At 41.4% G+C, this 23,618-nt stretch overlaps 1 protein-coding gene across 1 annotated transcript; it reads left to right on the forward strand.

Annotated features, from left to right (window-relative positions):
* The first annotated feature begins 1,473 nt into the window (after positions 1–1,473).
* myzap (myocardial zonula adherens protein) lies at positions 1,474–23,232 on the forward strand. Its single transcript, XM_088922287.1, has 14 exons — positions 1,474–1,880; positions 4,718–4,801; positions 11,691–11,759; positions 12,471–12,635; positions 13,502–13,594; positions 14,228–14,341; positions 15,163–15,315; positions 16,625–16,750; positions 17,073–17,201; positions 17,847–17,941; positions 19,070–19,175; positions 19,417–19,500; positions 19,932–20,038; positions 20,820–23,232. Exons 1-14 carry the CDS (start codon positions 1,818–1,820, stop codon positions 20,995–20,997), a joined length of 1,566 nt encoding a protein of 521 aa, XP_088778413.1. The 5' UTR covers positions 1,474–1,817; the 3' UTR covers positions 20,998–23,232.
* The last annotated feature ends 386 nt before the right edge of the window (positions 23,233–23,618 follow it).

Genomic DNA, 23,618 nt, shown 5'->3' on the forward strand with positions numbered 1-23,618 from the left:
AGAAAGTTACAAAGTTGCTCTACTGGTTAATGTTTGTTTAGATGCACAATACTGCATGTCTGAGTTACTGGTAAATTATTCCTTAAAAATGTCCATGACGCCTTACACTATTTCCACATTTGCCTTACATTTGTGGTGTATAATATGTTATCTAAAGAAGATAGCTCTTGATCTGTTGAATCCAGTTTTATCAAGAAGCTCTTAGTTAAATTGGATCTGGCTCTTTTTAAATTTCTCACCTGTGTCCAGTGAACAGTCTGACTATAACCCTCAACCCAGCCCTTCTCTTAACTCAAACCTGGCTGGATCTTGTATATAAATGTCTTCTGCATAAAGGTTTACATTATTCATTTAGATAAAAATGTGACAAAACAACAACTTCTATGTACTGATTAAGGCCCTTACATTGAACATTCAAATTAAAAGTACCTTTAGGATTCAAAAACATTGAATCCTACACAATTTAAATCTTATTTCATAATGAATTTTGTCAGGTGTCACACTAGAAATCTGTTTTGTTTGGTTGGTGTGTTTATGTTTGGATTGGTCTGCTGAGCATACATTTTACTAAAGACTGATGCTGTGAAGAAAAAAACATTATAGCAGTCAGTTCTTTATTATACAATCTAGTCTAGTCCCTGTTTGGTATCTCCCTGTCTTTGGCCAGAGTTTTCAAACTACTGTTGCACTGTGAAGAGCTGGATGTAGCTTAACTACTATACTAGTTTGAACATTGTCTAGTTTCTGCTGTGATCTGACACAGAGTCGGGTGAAAATGACAGGAAAGGAATCTCGCTGATGCAAGTTAGTTCTGGTTGTCCTGTCCGGAATGCAGGCCAACTTTTTAATTCAGTGCAGTTATTTATGCCTCATTGCGAGAGTAAAGAAGTCATTGCGTTTTCTTCGGTGTTTTTAATTCCTTTTTTTTAAGCTGACTCACACAGTATATTCAAATACCTCAACGCCCTTCTACAATAATAAGAGAAAGGGTGGAGCACAAGAGGAGAGGCTGAATTCCTCATCATTTGATAATAAAAATGTTGTGCATGAAATAGACGGGCATGAAAAACTTACACGGAGAAAAAAGGACATTTGATCTACTTTTTAAAAAATATATCAATTGTTTTGTTGTTTGGCCTATTTTGGATTTCATTGTTATACATATATGAGTTGATATTTTCAAATAACCACAGCATAGTGTGCAACCGAAGGGAACAACTAGTTTAATTTTTCATAAATGACATTTGGAGACCAAGGAAGACGTTGAAGGCGGTTAATAGCATATTTTTCGTAGCAGCGGTCTGTGGTTAAATGTATTTCTTCCAACCAGCACCTAGGAAATTGCACCTGTCACCTTTAGCACCACCCTCAGAAAATACTCTCCAGCACTGCACTAGCAACGCAGGTGAAATGTAGCTAAACAGGTCTGTTGAGAAGAACAGGCCAGAGGTGCATTGTTTCTGCTGAAGAACTACTAAGAGACTATCTTTCAGAGATACCCAGGTGTTGCCTCTGTCAGCTCAGTGTCCTGATTATCCTGTGTAGAGGCACTCCTGCTTCCCTTGAGCTCCACTTTTTGGCACCGGGAGAGGATCTCTTTGTGGCTGTCAGCCTCCAGGCCTGTCTCCTCCTTATCAACTGGGAAAGGAATTCTTTCTAGAGGAAACACACGAGCCTTTCTTTGTAGGCTGGAAGTATTTTTTTTCCCCCCGTGCTTTCCCACAGGACACAGAACAGGTGGCTCAAGGGCCCGAGAGCTGCTGTTTTCAGTCCAGGGGACCGGTGCGCTACGACATCGCTCTCCAGCCTGAGGAGAAATGATCAAGTACGGCTCTGGGAGCACAGTCACGACCGCCGAGACTCAGGACTCTGCCGGGGAGGTAAGTGTGGGAAACCCAGCAGCGAGATATTTTTACACTTGTTTTAACAATCGAGAGACTTTCTGTAAGGAAGAATTCCATTGTACCAGTACATGTACCGGTTACATATGGCAATAAAGTTCAAGTTCAAGTTCAAGATACTGCTTTGGTGCACAGCACTGCCCGTCAAAGAGTGGGCTCACATTTCTGTCTCAAAATTCGGATGTGCTGAGCACATTTGACCCCCTCCCCACTGCCTCCTCCTTCTCTGCTTGCTTTGCTTTTCCTCTTCGTTCTTTTCCATTTTCCCCCCTTTGCGTACAAACTTTGCGTCCTTGTGACTTTGTTTTAACAGTTGGTAAAACTGAGGTCTAGATTGCAACTAATCGAGTCCTTTTTATTGCAGTGCCTTGGCAGAGCAGTGCTGTAGGGATTCGTGCTTCCTTTTGATGGGATTGTTGCTAGACATGCAGTAATGTAAAAGTTTATCTGCAAGACAAACAGAAAAAAAATGTTTTTCTGTGGTCTCGTGGATGATGTGTAGTCTGGATCTCTGTAGAAAGTGCTTTTAAAAGACCTTCTCACAGCATGATAAACAGGAACAATCACCTATTCCAGCCAAAAGGCAGTATAGGTGTATGTACCTTCAGTTTTTGGAAACAATTGATTAAGAATCAAGTTTATTACTTACATATTCTTTCCTAGTTTCATGCTGAAACTTAAGCATGTGAAATACAAGAATCATTTCAGGTTGTTATATTTATATACAGTGCCTGTAGCAATATTTCTGACACCCTGCTGCACCCTCATGTTTTGTAAATGTCTTGGTTTCTGCTGTGGTGCCACACCCATGGAGAGAAGAGTTAATGACAACACTCTGTTGCTGGTGCTGTTCTGTCAGATGAGTTTTGGTAACAGTTCTCCCTGAGGACATGTCTTCAGTTCCCACAAGAGCAACAGCTTCTAAATTCTAAATCAGGGAAATATTGTGTTCGAACAAGGCAACTGCAGATCACGAGGACTAGTGGCACCCAAGAACTGGAAGCATTTGAGAATGCATGAAAGCACAAGTCTTATATCCAAGTGGAATGATCGAGAGAGAAGCAATGGACCCAAGTTGTCCCTTACTTTTTTGTATAATGTTTTAGCCTCTCGTTAATTTTAATTGGAATGTTTAAATACTGTACACGGGGCACCACAGAAGGATAGTAAGTTAGTTTCCAGATGCTTCCTGTTCATTCAATTGAAATTTACTATTTATTCCTGCATCAGGACATTGGAATGTCTTCATTGTTTCGCAAACTTGCAATGCCCCTAATCTATTGCACACATTCAATTACACTGTGCATACATCCACATCTATTTTTGCTGTTTTATAGCTTTAGCTCTGAATGATCGCTGTGGTCTCAATAAGTAAAGGGAGAGTCCGTACCAGAGCCATGGCAACCAGAATGTTTGTAGCATTCAGCTGACTGGTGAGCAAGTGACTCCCCTCCTGGCTCGGATGCCGATTTGAATAAGATGCAGAAAAGTTTTACTGTCCAACATTTATTTTACAGTGTGGAGTAGCATGGCTGTTAGCACTGCAGCCTCACTGCTGTTGGCTCCTGAGAATCCTTCTGCTTGGAGCTTGCATGTTCCAGTGAGGGTTTTTTTTCAGGGTCTCCCATTTCTTTCCACCTTCGAACACAAATGCTGAATAGGGTACTTAATGTCCACATGTGCTGGTGTGTGTTTGCTCTGCAAAGGAAAGCCATCCCATCCAGGGTGTGGTGCTACCTTACAGCCTATGTTTCCTGGGACAGGGCTGCTGCAACCCTTAGCAGGATAAAGTGCCTTTCTGCTAATGAATGGATGTTACCGGTTTGAAATAGTACATTGTACTTGCAGTGCATATCCTTGCTCTTGTGATTGCAGGAAATAGTAAGCATTCTGGTGAAGAATAAAATAATTATTTTGTTTTAAGAAAACAACATAGGATTCTGAACTCCAGCAGCTTATCAAATATATGTCACTGTATATCTGTAACTGGCACAAATGGTTGTTAAATATAACTGTATCAATGCAGCTGTTTACCTATGGCTTTTGTAGGTGTGTGTGCTCAACATGCAAGTCCCATTACTCTGTTTGGCAGAACAAAATTAAGCCAGTTTGATCAACGTGATGGTGTGGTGGCATTTAAACTGAAATGAGTTTAGAAGGCGGGGAAGGGTTGGAACAGGTATTGATGCAGTACTGCTTCTTCTTTAAAGAGGACTAACTTTCACACTTGCTTATTGAAGGAAAGACCAAGAAATTGTCTGTGCTACTGAGTTTATTTCTATCAGTGCCTTAGTGGTTCAAAAAAAGTTTCCTTCTCTTGCTCCTACATTTAAAGATTTATGTATATATTTTTTCATTTCCATTTTTTCACTGCTTCTTCGAATTCAGGGCTGCAGGGGGCCAGAGCCTATCCCGGCAAGCAATGGGCTCAAAGAAGGGTACACCCTGGACAGGACGCCAGTCCATCACAGGGCCTACACACATACCAGGTTTATTTTTTCCCAGAAGCAAATTAACCTACAAGTATGCCTTTGGACTGTGGTTAATTTCAGAGAAATCCACATGAACATAGAAACTCCACACAGACAGCATCTCAGGAACCCAGGGCCCCAGCACAGCAAGGCAGCAATCCTAACCTCTGCACCACCATGCTGGCCTTATGTATACCAGTATGCCATAATTACAGATTAACATTACTGTCCAGTATCTTTGCTAGGTAATAGAAACTCCTGTTAGCATTATTCTGCGTGTCTTGAGTAAATTGCTGAGGATGTTTGCTAATCGTGCGATTGTTCTGTGTGTGGCTGTTCCCCCAGCGGAGAGTGCGCAGGCTGAGACTCACCCTCCACAACAATGACGTGACCCAAGGGCCGGGTAAGAACACAGGAGCAGCAGAGGGGGTAAGTCAGTGCTCCTCCAGCACAGTGCCCACGGTCAGGCCGAACACACAGCAACCAAATGCACTGCGCTCTCCCAGCTCACCTCCTGGCACCCCACTGAACCGTAACACCATCTTCTTAGTACCCACAAAGAGACGGCCATTTTCATTTTGGGCTGTCAGCAAAAACAAGGCAATCAACGACAACAAAAATAAAAGTAATAGGAAGAGGTAGCTAAATCGGGAATTTTTTTTATTCCAGCATCTTAAAAAAAGGCTGATCTTCCCAGTCTTGGGGCTTTGGCTGAGCTGACTAAAGGATGAAGGTATTAGTAAAGGAACAAGCAGAGTTTAAGCCCATGCGAAAAGCTGAAAAGGAACAAGAAGAAACAGAACGTGCATTGTCAGATGTGTCAATAGTTGCCAAACACAAAATGTAAAATAAGAACAAGAACTAGGGATTATTGTCTCAACAGTACAGATATGATACAGCCTTGGTGCACTGTTACATTTCTTCTTCATCTGTGCGGGAGCTCCACTTGCTCAATCTTAATCAGAACATTGTGTGACACCAGCTCCCTCCTGCCTCCTGTTTCTGTTGCTGTTTTTTGCGTGACTTCAGCCAGTGCTGTGTACTTAATGACAGTCCTGGTAGAAAATGTTACACAGATACCGGATTCAAATGTCACTGATAAACAACATTCCAGAGATCCAGAGAGGCAACATCCAGAAAAACAATGAATCTTCTGAAAGATTTACCAGTTTTTTTAAACTGTGCCATTGTGCAATTACCCTCAGATAGGACTATTGTAGACTACTGGTCCAAAAGCAAGGCTTTTGCAAAGGGAAAATGAAATGAAGAAGTTATAATGTGGGAGACTGTAAAAATCAAAAACTGATAGATGATTGTTAAAAATATACCTTAACATATACACAGTAATATGGATACCTGTCTCTCCTTATGCAGTCCTTATGTTTGTATATGTGAGGAGCAGTACTCATCAGTCAGCTATGATAAACTGAAGGGCCTGCTCTGTCATGAAAGTTAGATCTTCATTTGCTCTTATATATTTTTAAGTTTACCCACAACTGCTGGAGAAAGCCATTTTTGTTGTCAAAAAGAATTAGCTGTGGTTGTACTCAGGAATTGTAGCATTTACAAATGACAGTGCTGTGGACATAACAAGTCCATTTTCACCTCGTTTGACTCGAGCTATTGTCAGGCCAGCTGTTTCCATTATTCACTTATATCATACTGATAGACATGAGCCGAGATAATGAGATGCTCTAAACTAATGAGGCGTGTGTTCAAGAGCAGAAAGGACATATTGCACATGACATTAATTATTACAGCCCATTAACTTTATAAACTTCTACTGATACAGGGATTGTGTGGCAGATTAGCCAGTATAAAACACAGACTGGTTAAGCCCCCATATGCAAATGAATCCTTGCTCAGCTTTTACCTGTAATGATACATCAATTAGATTTTATGAGGAGGCTTTATCAGATGTTAACATTGTTCTGTCAGTACGAAAAAGCCTACACATACATTTCTCAATTATATTAACTAGAGGAGTATGCCAGGGCTTTTATGGGTGTCACTATAAGAAAAATAGGGGTCTCCTCCTTTTCCTTCTGTAAAATGTGTCCTTCCAAAAGTGCATGGGGGTGGTGAAATAGACATTTTGGGTTCTCTACCTTTAAACTGTATGATACCGTATTTAGGGGACATGGCAAAAACCATGCTTAAACAACCCCTAATCCTCTCTGTTGGGGAAAATCTCATCCTGATTTAAATTAAACCTAAAGGAGATATTTTGCACTGTGATACTAGAGAGTGAGGGGAGGAGATAAGTGATTTCTCTGCAGAAATGACTTCATTGGTTGCAAATGAATGACACATGACACAATGTCACATCTCACAAAGTTGTGATTGGAGCCGTTTCTGAAGTTCGAGTCAAATGCTACAAAGACATGACATTTGCAGAAGACAGGGCCGTCGCTAGATAGCAGGCAGAAAGTGAAAAGCAGAAAAGTGAAGGAGAGTCAGCACTGTTTACATATTTTGGTTCTGGTACATTGAACTTGATTTATGTCATTTTCTTGAGGAAAAGCCAGCCTGTGCATTTATTTATTTATATTTCTTACATTCCTTTCCTCTTTCTTCGTAGCTGCAGGCTGCAGGCTTGTTAATCAATTCGACTTCTTTCTTAAACATAAAACACCACTAGCCAATGCATGTGTATGAGGCGGGAGATACCTCCAAAATTCTTCCAGTTTCATACATACATCACTCTCATTTATAATTAAGGATTCAAGTTGTACAACATCTTCCTTAGTAGCTCTATTTGTGAAAATGGCAAGGAAGGAGATAAAGCCAAGTGTAGAGGAATGTTGTAGATGTCTTGAGGTTTTTTAATGCAGTATAGGGATCTCCTTGCACATTGTCTAAAGAAATCCTGAAATGATCCTTTACTGTTATAAAAATATATACAATTCAGGTTTTTAAGATGGGATCTTTAAAAAAATGTGCAAGCAAACTTAAACCTAAACTTTCTAAGACCAGATTTCCCTGGTTGTAATTCCAGTCTTACGTATTTAGTTGCAAAATATCTCTATATGTACAGTGCCTTGCGAAAGTATTCGGCCCCCTTGAACTTTTCAACCTTTTGCCACATTTCAGGCTTCAAACATAAAGATATAATTTTTTTATTTTATGTGAAGAATCACCAACAAGTGGGACACAATTGTGAAGTGGAACGAAATCTATTGGATTTTTGAAACTTTTTTAACTAATAAAAAAATGAAAAGTGGGGCGTGCAAAAGTATTCGGCCCCTTTACTTTCAGTGCAGCAAACTCACTCCAGAAGTTCAGCGAGGATCTCTGAATGATCCAATGTTGTCCTAAATGACTGATGGTGATAAATAGAATCCACCTGTGTGTAATCAAGTCTCTGTATAAATGCACCTGCTCTGTGATAGTCTCAAGGTTCTGTTGAAAGCGCAGAGAGCATCATGAAGACCAAGGAACACACCAGGCAGGTCCGTAATACTGTTGTGGAGAAGTTTAAAGCCGGATTTGGATACAAAAAGATTTCCCAAGCTTCAAACATCCCAAGGAGCACTGTGCAAGCGATCATCTTGAAATGGAAGGAGTATCAGACCACTGCAAATCTACCAAGACCTGGCCGTCCCTCTAAACTTTCAGCTCAGATAAGGAGAAGACTGATCAGAGATGCAGCCAAGAGGCCCATGATCACTCTGGATGAACTGCAGAGAACTACAGCTGAGGTGGGAGAGTCTGTCCATAGGACAACAATCAGTCTTACACTGCACAAATCTGGCCTTTATGGAAGAGTGGCAAGAAGAAAGCCATTTCTCAAAGATATCCATAAAAAGTCTCGTCTAAAGTTTGCCACAAGCCACCTGGGAGACACCCCAAACATGTGGAAGAAGGTGCTCTGGTCAGATGAAACCAAAATCGAACTTTTTGGCCACAATGCAAAACGATATGTTTGGCGTAAAAGCAACACAGCTCATCACCCTCAACACACCATCCCCACTGTCAAACATGGTGGTGGCAGCATCATGGTTTGGGCCTGCTTTTCTTCAGCAGGGACAGGGAAGATGGTTAAAATTGAGGGGAAGATGGATGCAGCCAAATACAGGACCATTCTGGATGAAAACCTGTTGGAGTCTGCAAAAGACCTGAGACTGGGACGGAGATTTATCTTCCAACAAGACAATGATCCCAAACATACAGCAAAATCTACAAAGGAATGGTTCACAAATAAACGTATCCAGGTGTTTGAATGGCCAAGTCAAAGTCCAGACCTGAATCCAATCGAGAATCTGTGGAAAGAGCTGAAAACTGCTGTTCACAAACGCTCTCCATCCAACCTCACTGAGCTTGAGCTGTTTTGCAAGGAAGAATGGGCAAGAATTTCAGTCTCTCGATGTGCAAAACTGATAGAGACATACCCCAAGCGACTTGCAGCTGTAATCGCAGCAAAAGGTGGCTCTACAAAGTATTAACGCAAGGGGGCCGAATAATTTTGCACGCCCCACTTTTCATTTTTTTATTAGTTCAAAAAGTTTAAAAAATCCAATAGATTTCGTTCCACTTCACAATTGTGTCCCACTTGTTGGTGATTCTTCACATAAAATAAAAAAATTATATCTTTATGTTTGAAGCCTGAAATGTGGCAAAAGGTTGAAAAGTTCAAGGGGGCCGAATACTTTCGCAAGGCACTGTATAACCCTAGTGACGTCTTCCCCCAGGAGACAGAACTACCCTGGGGTGAAGGAGATTCAGAATGACTTTAGGCATGGGCTAAGTCACTACAGCGAAGGTCTGGAAAGAGCTGAACAAAAGGACTTGTTTAAAACAGCCAGCAAACAGGAAAAACCAGGCAGGCTGGCTGAGATGGCTGAGCACAGGGGAGAGAGGGAGAAAGCAGAGCCTTCTTATATTGTAGATAGAAAGACTCTATCACCTAGGAAAGATGGCAGTTCCTAGGAGGGAAAGGTGTTTTTTTGTAATTTTACACTCCCAATGATGATGAACCCATCAAGATCCATAATAGGCAAGGCCTTCAACCCTGTGGTTAAGAGTAGTGATTTTCACTTGAAGACATGGAGTAGCTTAAATAGACATGTAGAATAGGTATTGTATAAAGCTCTTAGATCCATCCATCCATTTTCTAACTGGTTCATTCAGTTCAGGGGTATGGGGGAGCCGGAGTCAGCCTCCACACAGACAGCACCCCAGGTCTGGAATACCCAGGTTACCAGCATGAGGCAGGAATGCTAACCACTGCACTACCATGCAGTACAATAGAATTCCATGACTGAGTTATGTGAAGCCCACTCATCTCACAGGTGGGACCTGTTAGTGACACCCACACAGATAAGAAGTCCCTACTGGTGTTGACAGCTCTTTCCAAATGACTGCCTGGGGTGTAGCTTCCTGTTTTGTTCTTGTTCATGATTGCTTCTCGTAAGGTGATATTACTTTTAAAGGATTTCACGAATTTGTAAACCACACACCAATCAGGCAAACTTTGCCTGATTGGTGTGTGGTTTACAAACTTGGTGAAATAGACCGTTGTGAATAGCTACCCTCCACACACATACATTTAAATAGAGGATTAAAAGGGGAAGTAGAAGGCACTGGGTGATTATTAGCCAGCTCACTGGAGAAATGGGAAAAGTCAGTGCGATTAAAATCTGCTTTGGGTCTTGGCACTAGTGAGAGCCTTCATTGAAAGGAATCATAATGAATGACCTTTAAAAATGTGGTTCAAATCAACAACAGTGGAAGATAAGAGGAAGTACTTTGAAAACTGAGACCAGGAGGTATGCCTTCACACAAATAGTGGCTGGAGTGTGAAACAAGTAGAACTGATTCCATTGCTTCTTTCAAGAAGCTGATGAATGAAATCTTTGCCACTTAAAACATAACGAATGGCTTCTCAACTGCAAACTTTCATGTGTTCTCATGGACGGAGCAGTGGCAGAGTGGCTAAGGATCTGTGCCTGCGGCTGGCAGAGGAATTCTACTCCGTTAGGCCCCTGAGCAAGGCCCTTAACCCCAACTGCTCCAGGTGCGCCGTATAAATGTCTGACCCTGCGCTCTGACCCCAAGCTTCTCCCTCCCTGTCTGTGTGCCTGTGTGTCTCATGGAGAGCAAGCTGGGGTATGCAAAAAGACAAATTCCTAATGCAAGAAATTGTATATGGCCAATAAAGTGATCTTATAATCTTATGAACGTGTACAGCACGCAGGGAATCTGAGTATTTCCTTGCGTTTAGAGCAACAGCTTCTTTCCAAGTGTGCACTTTCACATTGTTAGAGCCCTATGAGGGTTTGAGACATCACAATTAATAGCCCTTCTGAGAAAATGTGAAAATACAGTTGTAAGTTGTCTGAAGAGGTGAATGAATATTCAAACAAGTCTAGGTTCCAAATACATTAATAAAGGAAAAAGGAGCTGTTAAGGGTGTGTTGTGTCTGGTGTCACTGTATTTATTTAAGGCTATGATCACAGCCAGTACCAATTATTTAGATTAGATAACAATGTGTCATAGAGGGGCAGTAGGTTCTTGCAAGTGCCTCATGTTTCCAGCCCAATACCATTCAGCAGAAGTAAAGGGCTGCCCAACCTCTGGCAAAACACAGAAAACTGGAGCACAAGATAACGTTCCTACAATCAGGGGGCAATACTGCTCGACAGCTGGTGGGAGCTAAAAATACAGCTTGATATGGTTCTTGATTCAGCAAAGTAGGAGGTTTTTTTATTCTGCACAATGACATCCTTGTCTTTCCTGTTCTTGCCGAAGAGGATGTCACATATGCGTTGATATACTGTAGTTGGCAAGGTCTTGTGTGAAAACAACATATGATGAAGCAGGTACAGTGCTTCATTGTTTTAAAAGCCGCCAATTATCATATAACTTTGAAACATAATGTTTTCAAGAGTGCTATCTTTGTCCCAATCAGTTACAGTTAAAAGGAAGCTATAATTTTTGCAAAGGGACAGCAGGTGACGAAGGTCTGGAGCTCATTAAAACATTGACACTGTTGTTCTCCAATGAGAACTGTTTCACTTTTCTATACTCACAGCGATGCATCCATGCCTGTACTGATGATACAGTATCCATATATTGATTCAACATCTCGATTTCCCATTTTGGTTTCAGAGAACAGTAATTAATTCTATAAAAGGCGATAAAAGACTTGGCCAATTATGATGGATATATTTACATACATATTTACATGGTTACTGGTTATCTCTTGTGCCAATGGAAGATTTTAACATTTAGAATGAATTGTTCAGTGCAGGATTTCATATTATACACTGGTCCCTGTTATGCTGTCTCTCTCACATTGAACTTTCTCGTTAACAGGAGGAGAAAACTGCCACAAGAAGGAGGAAAAATGGCTATAAATACCCTGACAGAGAGCCTCCTGTGCTGGTAGGACTGTTGATTGTTAACTCAGGCTTTACCATGCAGACAACCTTTCTGCACGGGCTTCCCCTAAGTGGAGTATGCTGCCATGTCAGAGAACAGCTCTGCTGTGCGCACTGAACACTGTACACAGTGCCACTCCCCATGTGCCACTCCCAGCAGGATCTCTCTGGAGTCTCATGCACAAAGAACATGATGATGTCACCACGCATTATCCTGCACTGAAAACCGCAATGGCTACCTACTGCTCACTAGTATTTACTACTGAAAAAAGCAATTGCAATGCACCCTACTCTTGATTTTAAGGTCTGGAGACAAGAAAATAATTAATTTAAAGTCCCTGCTAAATTGCCTCAACCACAATTATTATGTTTTTGTTTCAGTGAAAAAACATTAATTGGTGTTGTTAGTAAGCTTAATCATGTGGAATTTATTGTTGCTAAATGTTGAAGAAATAACCTAAGACGTGTGTGTTTTTTTCCGCTTTGTCAAAGCTGCAATAAGAGCAGTTTTTTGCAGAATCTTTAGTTTGTTTGCACTCACAGCTGTGTTCTCTGAAACTTGGGTTTGTGGTTCCATAGCCGAGAGAGCTGCTATTGGGTTTCTGAAATAGGAAACCCCATTCGGGAAGCTGCCCTTCAATCTCAGGTCTCTGCAGCAGAGTTGGGAGCAGGCGGGGAATCAGGACGGGACTGACAACGCGTCTCTCCTCCGCAGCACCTGTCTGGCGCCTCGAACGGCAACTCAGCGGAGACCCGCCCGCAGGGCAAGGTGTTTGGAGTGGTACGCAGGAATGGCACGGACACGGGCAGCCAGGAGGAGGTGGTGGCGTGTGAGTGGTCGGTGAATCACCTGAGGCAGGAGATGAACTACATCCGAGAGGTGAGCCGGAAGCCTGCAGTCCTACAACCGTCCAGGCCCACCGCTGGGGCTCGAAAGAGCTTAGATCAGCTTAGCGTTGTGTTGTCTAGCTGCTCCTTTGAGGCTTTTGGGCTCAAACAAATGGGGGAATCAAAGGAAAGAATTTCGACTGGATCGAGTAAGTCATGTTTCGTCCATCCATGCATTTTCTAACCACCTTATCCGGTACAGGGTCATGGGGGAGCCGGAGCCTATGCCAGCAAGCAACAGGCGCAAGGCAGGGTACACCCTGGACAGAACGCCAGGCACACAGACTTAGAAACACACACCCACACGCACACCAGAGCCAGTTTTCCCAAGAGTCCATTGACCTACCAGTCAGTATGTCTCTGGACTGTGGGAGGACACTGGAGCAGGAGACCCACACAAAATCTTCACGCAGGTAGCAGGTCTGAAATTGAACCCAAGGACTCAGCACTGCAAGGCAGTAATGCTGGTCATAGTGACTATTTTATTTCTTCACAACAGTAATATGCAATTCAAGTTTTCTTTACTTTTTTATTTTCATGAGAAGTGAACAGCTAAACAAATACATAAAACAAAACTAATTGTCCTCTTAATTGAACTGCTTATTACTGAAAATGAACATGGAGAAAAGGTCCACCCACTACAGAAGACTGTAATAAAGAAAATGTTGATAAAATCTGTATTCTGACAAACAATAAGATCTATGGTAATCTCTGTCTACTCCTGTTACACAAGAGCAATTTGGTAGCACCTCCTGCATTGTGGCTTTAAAAGAGCTTTGAGATGGTACCCAACAATGAAGAGGTACTCTTTATAATAAACGGGACAATTCATCTTTGTGGTCACCTTCTTCCACGCAGGTGAGAGATTCTCTGGAGAAGGTGAGGCAGAGGATGTATGGAGAGTTCGGGGGCATGCAGCAGTCTATCAAAAAACTGTCCCAGGAGATCAACGTAAGTAGCCACAGCTTCAGTCTTGAAGCAGTCCAATTCTCTTTGAACAAAAACTTTAATTCGGTCAACACACTGCCCATTTAGTGATGGCAGGCATTTTTATTTTTCACTCTCAGATAAAATGTTAGTGGAATAGTTAAAAAAGCTAACATTTTTTTCAGTATTTCTACATTGCACTATTTTCCTGACATTTTTCTGGTTTCTTAGTTCAGTCTTGCGCATGGTTCAATATCCTTGAAATGTCTGGTTGATACCAGGACCCCAGAAACCCTGATCAATCCAATATTGAGCTAAAAGTGTAGAAGGGCCTTCTCCTTTGTTGATTGGATGTAGTTTTATTTGAGAATAAATAGAGTTTAAGAAACAATATTTGTAAGGGCATGTAATTTCCTTGAGCTGCAAAATCAAACCACCGTGAGGGTTTCACAAGGTCTGGTTCCCAGTTGTCCAATCAAGTCACTTACTTTCCACATCACAGAAAATAAATGAATATGGGTTTCAGTATTGAATTTGTCGAAGAGTCTTACGTGATGCAGAAAAGTCTCACAGGCCTGCTGTGCCTGTCTGTACAAATTTCTGCACATTCCCACTGAACAGCGTGATGCGACTCTGCTCCTGACTCAATCTATCTAGGTTGCCAACTCGCAGCAGCAGTCGTTGCAGGCAGAAGTGAACGTGAAGACGGCTGCTTTAGAAAGTTTCGACCAGATGAACAGCTCCCTAATGTCGGCCACGATTGATTTGCAGGTACATGATTAATAACACTTGTCATGTGTCTCTGTCAGAGCCATCAGCAAAACCCCTGCAGCTTAGGTTGCAGCATAAATTAGAACAGCAGTTTGTCAGAAGCTTTTGACACAGCTCAAGCGCAAATAAGATACTTTATACTGTAAAGCCGTCTTTGTGTGTGTATTGGTAATGCCCTTGTAAGGTTCTAAAACATTAATGTGGAATCGCATTTATTTTAAAACAGAGGGTGAACAGTTTGAGCAGGCCTGAGTACTTAGCCTTTAGTTGCTCATAAGAAAAAGTGATTTTTAAAAACATAATCACCTCTAACTAGAGATCTTATGATTTATATAAGATATCTGAACAAGGGTGAACAATCCCCCACTTGAGTCTTTTTCATAAAATAATGTTAATTTCGTCTGAATGAAGAAGGGGGATTAAAAGGCGACCTTTTAAAATTTCACACATAAAGTGTCTTTCGATACAGAGATCACTCTATTTTCAAAATGGAAATAGCCAAAATATAGCAAGATAAATAGTGTAATTGTATAATTTTCAACCAACTAATTCTGCTACATTAGACTTCACATCTGTCCATGAAACGCAGAGCCAAGCTAATATGCAGGAATGTGTTTGTGTCTGCTCTGTTTTGTGCTTGTTCTTTATTATAGTTGTCTTATCTTAATGCCAAGGCAGCTCATTTCAGAGCGGCAGGGCCACCCATCACAGATAAAAGCAGGAGGACTCGTTGACCTGTGGAGCACCCTGGGCTGTGCTGGGTTAAAGGCCACACAGACAGGCGGTGTCTCTGAGGTGTGTGCGTTTGTGTGGATGTGCAGAAATCCTTGCTGGAGAGCTGCCTGGATCGCACAGAGATGAGGGAGGAGATGAGGGACCTGCGGATCTCCTACAACCAGGCGGTGGAGAGACTGAAAGAGAAGGGGAGGCAGCTAGAGGCGGCACAGGCCGAGAACGAGACTCTCAGGCTCAAGGTATGGCCCTGTCACAGCTGGGGGTCCCTGGCCTCACTTGCCTCAGGACTCGTGTCTGTTTGCCATACAGCTCGGAGATCTCTGACTCTTTTTGCACCGCTCCATAGGGGACAAGCTGCTGTTTTGTAATAGTGAAGACGTCAGTCATAGCCATTTGCCCAGGATAGCCTCATTTTTAGAGATTTAGAGATGTGTGACACTGGGTTCTTCAGGAACATGAGAGGCCCTTCTTTGCTATATTGTTGGCAGGATGCTTCTGGTACCCATTGATCCAGTAAAAACCAATCAGTACTTTCCACAGGGCTAGAATTTTCTGATCTGATCTTTCGGATCCTTCCTAAAGGCAGCAGCCTTTCATTGGAGAGGGCTGTGGTAATGAGCTGTCTGCAGGAAAGGAGAGGAACTAAAAAAGGCATCACAAAAGGTGTTGATGTTAAAAGAGTGATGTGGTTTTTGGAGAGGACAGGACTTTGACCATTCCACATAGAAACAGCATTTCTTTTTCCAGGAGGAAGTGGTGTGAAGATTTGTCTAAGCCCTGTTTTTGATCTTGATTCCAGCTGGCTAGACCTCCCATGGCACTTCTCCTATTCTGCCCCACTGCCCTTAAACAAACAAACCAGCCTCCCTGTTTTTATTAATCTCTTTCACCCTGTGGCAGGTTTCAATAATCCAGACCTCGTTCTTAGGCATTGCCAAAACTTGGCTTGACATTTTTCCCTTCCTCCAAATTGACATTAATTATGCAGCTTTACCGTTCAAATCTTGAGAGGAATTTGTAACATTGCATTTTATCCAGTTGAGAAATGCATTGTTTTCAAAATCGGAATGTTTCTTTCCACCTCCAAGCCAAAAATAAAAAAAAACATATTTTCTTTAACGTTCTCTCAGAATAAGCAGCTTGCAAGTAGCAAAGGAAGTCGGAAATGAAAGTCTGACTTCAAAACCAACTTCTCAAGGTTGTACTTTCAGATGTATTTCCAGCTCATTACTTTTTTTTAAGTTAAAGAGGAATTTTGTGTTCAAATGCCCTGTAACCTGTTTTCTGTCTGACCAGCATGAGGAACAGAGCTGGGCTCCTCAGCTCATTACTCATCACTGTCAAGGTTAGCTCTGGTGCCTCTCTCTGCCCTCAGCTTGAAATGGAGTGTGGCTTGCGTTGGAAAGCAGAACTGATTGGTTTAATCCCCAAGTTAATATTGAAGGGGCCCATGGCCAGATAATGAGCAGGTAGCCCAAGCGCCCCGTCCTCCAGAATTGGCATCACTACTCTCTATAGTAATACATATCTTGTTTCTTTGTGAATTAGATAGAATCCTCACAAGAAGCCAACTCCCAGGTCCTTCAAGACATGACCCAGAAGCTGTACAGAGAATATGAAGAACAGCTGCAGGAGGCACAGCGAAAACACAGAGAAGAGATAGAGGTCCTCCAGGTACACACGTGTGATGTTAAATAGACAAAACTAACATCATCTTTTCACACCTGCATAGCTCTTCCCACTTCTGCCTCGCCTGAGTGTCAGGATGAAGAATGTGGGATCTTGCACCCTCTAGTGGTGACGAGCGCCACCTGCAGCCCCTGTTTCTCCATACACCTGCCGTTATTTTACAGCGCTCTGAAAACACATTACTCTGCTTTTTCAACGGTAAACCAAAGTGAACGTGTATAAGGGTAACTAAAAGAAGAAATAAGCGCCAGAGGCGATGGCTGATGATAGAATCTCCACCCATAACGCTCCTTTCCCTTGGCCACAGGCGAAAATCGATGCTTATGTGAGGCAGATCGAGGAATGCAATGAGAAAATGAAAGCGATGGAGGCTAAGATCACGGAGAGGGATCAGAGGATCAGCGAGCTGGAGAGACTCATTGACTGTATGGAACAGGTAAATATGAGCACCAGCAGGACTGATGCTTGATCCTCAGGGGTTGTTCAGGGCATGAAGTATGACCTTTAATTACTATGTATGCATGACTGTAATCAGCTGCACTAGCAATTGCTCCTTAAACCCTGTTTAATCTGTTTTAAATCTCGAAGCACTCATAAAGTATTTCACATGAAGCTGTGAAGCTGTTGTGAAGCTGCATACATAGTTTCCTGTGCCTTGCAGAATATACAAATGTTTCCTTTCTTTATTTCTATTCATGCATAAGTAAAAGCTCATTTCCTACAGTTTTGCATTCATATTATTATTTCAAGGAGACGAATAAACGAGACAAGGAGAAAAATAAACGAGAGACTATAAAACCCTAGTTTTAACATCCAAGACAGATAGCCTGTAAGTTATCCAGAAATGAAGTACACATTTCAGGTAATTCTATAACTATAGCTGCTTGGCTAAATCACTGCACGTGGAGGAGCCTCGTTTGAAATGTTTTTGAGCCTGTGCGTGACAGACGGGACATTGAAAGCTTCAGCTGATGATCTAAGATGCGGGGAGATGCCCGTGTGCGGGTTTGTGCGAGGCTCCGCAGCAGAGGGCGTCCCCCGCGCTGTCAACAGGCCGAGAGTGACCCGTGTCTGCCTGCAGGAAAGAGCCCAGCTGCTCGGGAAGCTGCAGGAGTGCGATGCACGGCTGCACCGGCTGAGACAAGCTGACCAGCTCGACGCGGCAGTGGCCAGGAGGTAACGGACTCTTCCATTTTGCAGCCAACAACCGTCTTTATAGATGAGAAAGTTAGTCGAACACATTTACAAGGCTGCGATTGTTATCGCAAGCTAAAGGGACCTGAAAATTATTGTAACGAATACGGCCCTGCGCATAACAGGGATGTGGGCCGCCCGGGCTGAGAAAGGTCTTCCTTAGCTCAGCCGGCCAGACCCCATTGAGCGACGCCGGAGACCCGGGGTCGAGCCCATTCGTTGGAAGGACGAACTGGGGCGGGAGCGGCGAGGGCACAAGTCCGAGAACCCGAATCCGTTACATTATAGTGTATAGAACAAGTGATCTAAAATGTATTTATAGAACAATATTATTACAATGGGTGAGAGTTTCTTACTTATTAATATGTTAAAAAAATTATAGTAAAACACTAAATATTGAAATAAAACGATATAACTATTACTTAGAGTCGGTCTCGTTAGAACATAGGAACGTTTACAAATGAGACGAGGTCTTTTTGGTAGTGATTAGTTAATTGATCTGAGTATCTCACCTGGCCGTTTCTTGAAAGAAGCATGAGTATTGCCTTGACAACATAGCAGCTTGTTTCCTACTCCCACAACCCTTTGAGTAAAGACGTGCCCTCTGTTCTTGGTTTAAAACGCATTTCCACATAGTTTCCACTGGTGCCCTCTGGTTTGGGTTTCACTGTGCATCCTGAAGACAGTGCACTGCCGGACTGACGTTGTCAGTGCCCTTGAGGATTGCGAATATTTGGATCTGCTCTGCTCCTGATCTTCTCCGTTTAATACTAGCAGTCCCTTCAGCCTTCAAAATATCCTCCTTCCAGTGCCACGCAGTTTGCTGAGGAGAGCGACAAACCGCATGCACTTGTCCCAGACTGGAACACTGTGTGATCAGGGCAGTGTTGGGAAAGAAATGTAAAGGACAGGGCTTGAAACACGTTTCTCAGTATCCAAGACTCTGGGTGCACCTCCCCTCCATGGATCTCAAACGCCAGTGGATGCAAAGCACATCCACGCTATTTGCAGGAAGCTCTCGGTGCACTATTGCTTTTTGTTTTCTTGCTAATTCCGGAGGTCTTCCTGTATGAGTCGTTCGAACAGCTCACTGACAGGCACCTCTTTCAGGACTCTTCAGCTCGAGCAAGAGAGATCAGGCCTGAAAGAACGGATCAAGCATCTGAACGACATGGTTTTCTGCCAGCAGAGGAAAGTGAAGACCATGATTGAGGAGGTAAGGACCGAGGAGTCATGTCCTTCTCGTTTTCTGTTACTTCACCAGCTGACACTGGTGTATAAAATAACCTCAATAAGAAAAGTATACGGTAAATCATTCCCTGATTACAGTGTGATGTAACATTTCAAAAACTATGTCCATAGTGCATTTTTTCCAGCTTTTCAGTTTCTTTGGATAAATATGCAAAAGCATACATTGTTTTAATAACAAGGATCTTATTTCTCGCTCCTGGTTATAGGCTGAAACGTTGCGGTCCAGGGTTGTGCAAAAGGACATGTACATCGCAGAGCTGCTGGACAGAATTGCTGTTGTGGAATGTGAGGTAGGTTGTGCAGCAGTGACTTTCTGTGTGAAGAAGACCAAAGGAATGGAACTAACCCATTGCCAGTTTACTGTGAAGTTTAATGTATCAAATAAAAGCAGCCATTATAAAAATAATATATACTTTATATATATGTACACTAGCAGAAACAAATATCATTATATCCATAGTATATACATGTATAAATATTTGGAATATATGTGTGTCTGTTCATCCCTCAGTTATTTTTCCAGATCTATTTCCCTTTTCAAGAAAGAGAAGGACAGATACATGTGTCATTGATGTTACCTGAACTTTCAAGCCTTTTTGTCTGTCACCTGTATGTACTGCATGTATATACTGTATACAGAATACACACGTATAGTGAAGGATACTAAACATTAATTATTGAATATTTACTCTGACCTTGTTTTGCTTGTTTTGCTTACTAGAATAATGAGCTCCAAGACAAGATGAATTATTTACTTCCTGACCAGAATGGAACAGAGAAACAAGTGCAAACGAGAGAAATTGGAGTGGGCTGTGATCTGCTTTCAAGGTAAATAACATTAGATACTGAATTTTTATTAAGTACAGACACTGTGAAGTAGACACTTGTTGTGCACATTCTCGGCAACTTGTGGGTGTTCTTTGGTACAGATTAAATGAACCTATTCAAACTTTTGCCACCTAAACTATTGGGCTATTCTAAACCCAATACTTGGAATCTAGTTTTCAAAAGGCTTCTGCCTTCTCTGTAGTGGAAACTCACCATCAGGCACCTAAGATGTAATTTGAGATTGGTGGTAAAGTTTCAATTTAATCAAAATGGTCTACGTTGCACTGCTTTGAAGTGATTCCAGTCTTGAATTAAGTCCGGTCCGCATGCTGTGGTCTGTATTCCAGGGTTAGAAGAATTCTGAGAAAGAAAGTACAGCACCATTAAGAATATACTGTATTGTGTACACTTTTGGGCACCACATTACAAACAGATATTGTTGTTCTTGAATCAGTCCTGAGAAGACTAGCAAGATTAAGGTCTTAATTAAATGTCCTGAACTGACAGACTGAAAGAACTGAACATTTTTAGTCTTCAGTCCAGACGTCTATGAGGAGAAGTGAAACTAGTATTCAAAATCCATCGACAAAGTCAACCCAGTGACCATTTTCAGAATAAATAGTGAAACACAATTGGGAACTGCATGAAAGTTAGTTGTGCGTGGACTGAGCACAGCAGTGCAGAGATCACCAGTTGTTAATGCAGACTGCAGCTGAAAGCAAACAGGTGCACACCAATCGCTCTGACGTTTCCTGACAAATCACTTTTGTTTTCTTTTCAGACCAGACAGGCCAGCCCAGGTGGAGGTACTGTCCAGTCCTGTCCCACCCAGTCCAATGCAGTCTGGTCCAGTGGAGTCCAGTCCACGGCAGTCCAGTCCCAGGACGAGATGCCCATCGAGAGTTTACACACCATACATGAAGCTTATGGAAATAAGTGCTAGTCTACCAGTACAGTGACTGTAGGCATCTGTGTTCAAAGTATTGGTTTTTACTGCGGTTCATAACAGTTATGTTGAAATACGCATCCCGGGTCCTCAGAGGAACTGTAGTATTAATTGTCTGCCTCACGGGGATCAGAATTTCAACCTTAACATTTTCTTAATGTCAAAAGGAACCAAGCAGCCAAGTCTATTCAGAGCACAGCAGGAAACAGTCATGGTGTTGCAGGACCTGTGGATGGTATTTAAAGGATACAGTTTATACCACAGACCAGAGGAACTCTGGTTTTCCACCGCTCAGACAGAGAGCGCACATAATGTTTATTGGTCTCTGCAAACGGTCTGGCGACTAAGAGCTGAACTGCAGTGTCTTATTGTACATCTTAGAGACTCGTAAGATCCACTGGGACCTACAAAACCAGCTTCTTGGTGTTCATAACGGTCTGGGAGTATTAGCAGTGAGTGTGAAGAGCTCAATGCTAATGAGGCTTTTAACTTCAGACATAGGTGCTGAGAAGGTCACCTGTCAAAATACATCAAGGAAAGAAATGTACAGTATGTATTTACATGTTGTAAATAATTTATTTAGAAGAAGTGTCCATTTTTCCTCAAAATTATAATGTGTTCTAATTCATACAAACATGAAGTCAAACAAGATGAAAAGATTAATTTACTTTTCAAACAGAAAAAACAAGTTTAAAATTATTAGAAGTTTTATTAGAAGTATACTCCAAATAGTTCTATTTTTATATTATGGAATTAACATATTAACAATTGCGATTAACAGTTTTGTAATTATTTTAATTCCAATTCCATTTACAAAATTATTTTTGTAATTAATATTGGAATTAATAGCTTTCATTGAATATTTTAAAGGTGCTCAGGAATATTCATAATAATTTTAATGAAGTATTTTATTATTTACTAGAAATGTATATTTTACTATGTTTGGGGTCTTATTTTGTTAAGTTAAATCTTGTACAATATCTTGTAAAAAAGCACAAACGTTTTATACGTATTTTGCTGTGTAAGGGTCAAAAGCTTTGAAACATTCAAGACAAAGTAATCTCTGTGTCCAATGTACATCGAATTGTTCTATACTGCCAGCAATAGCAAACCATCATTTTTGAGGCCTGTATAAGAAATATATTTTACTACTGTGTTTTCCTTATTGAGCATGATACATACAAATAATATATTGTGCCTATATCTCCAGAGAACTATAGTACTGTATGTATTGGCTGGTACATCTCCTCTTTGTTAATTTTACAAAATATACTGTGATCGACCATATTTGTGATTAAATTTCAAGAAAAATATACTGTTATTTTCAAGGTAACGTACATTCATATATTCATGGAGCTTGGATCTCTGCGCTGAAAAACATTGTGTAAAAGCCTATAATTATGAAAGGTTTTACTGGTATTTCACACAAGAAAATACATAGAGATTGATTTCCGATAAGCAGTATTGTAAAAAGGCAATTCTGAATCTTAGTCCAGGATTGAATCCAGTCTGCTGGGTTTTGTTCAATCTGAGCTCTAAATGACGAGTGCCAATTCAGTCTTTAATCAATCTATTTCATTGGAAGTTTGAGACAACTACCGCATGTAGAACTTTAACTTAAGCAAGCGCCCTTAAAAAATGCATCTTTCTATTTTCTAACGCTTTATCTAATACTGAGTAGCGGGCGCTGCTCAGATCGCCGATCCTTATTTCATATTAAACCTCCCTTCTTAAGTGACCAGTGTATGAAAGCAATCGATGTATGGTGAGCAGATAGAAGTGAGAATGACGGTGTATCAGACACTCCTTCAGTGTTGTTTTTCCTTCTGCGGAGGTCTAGTTGATTGCGTTTCCAGAGACCCCGCACAAAGGAATTAGACCGGCTCCGTGATTAACAAATTGGTGCAGGGGTGGGGCCGATTACAAACCCTCTCGTTATATGAGAAAGTTTACTATTTAATTTTAAAAAAATATACTCCAAATAGAAAATTGGGGGAAAAATCAATGTTTCTGCGATTCAGAAGTCGAACGGAGAAAACAAAAGGGAGATACAGCGATTCCTCAGGAACAGGGAAGACAAGCATCGCTCTACTATTGATTGACAACTATTGATTATACGCTGAACGGAATCGAAAATGCATAGTGTATGTAATAACCAGAATATCGAGAAATGGCTACTTGGAAGAGATGTTGTCTTAACTTTTCAGAATCCTGTGCTTTTTGTTTCAAATAAAAAATACAAAAGTGAGAACACAATTTAAAACTGTTACTGTGTGTCTGACAAGATTATAACTAAGATGCCCAAAACACCTGTGCAACTTTACCGTGATGATAATGTTTGTTTTACGGGGTTTTACTGACCCCCAGCGGAACTAAAGCGACATTGTTAAGTACGGATGTAATGCTGGTAAACTACAATTTTCTCCAGGCTTGACTGCCACATCTTCTGATATATGCCAACATCTTTATGCCCAAGCAAACACTTCTAATTTGTGCTCCAAAATTAATCAAGTCTTCAGTTCATGTGACTGCCATAAATAATGCTATTATTGTCTTTTATTTGAAATCTAATTTTCTAAAAGAACGCTTAATAAGAACACTTAGGTGACCACATTATAGGAGAAGTTTAGAACT

This window comes from Atractosteus spatula, chromosome 7 (genome assembly GCF_055471065.1).
Source record: "Atractosteus spatula isolate fAtrSpa1 chromosome 7, fAtrSpa1.hap1, whole genome shotgun sequence".
In the NCBI taxonomy this organism is placed as follows: domain Eukaryota; kingdom Metazoa; phylum Chordata; class Actinopteri; order Semionotiformes; family Lepisosteidae; genus Atractosteus; species Atractosteus spatula.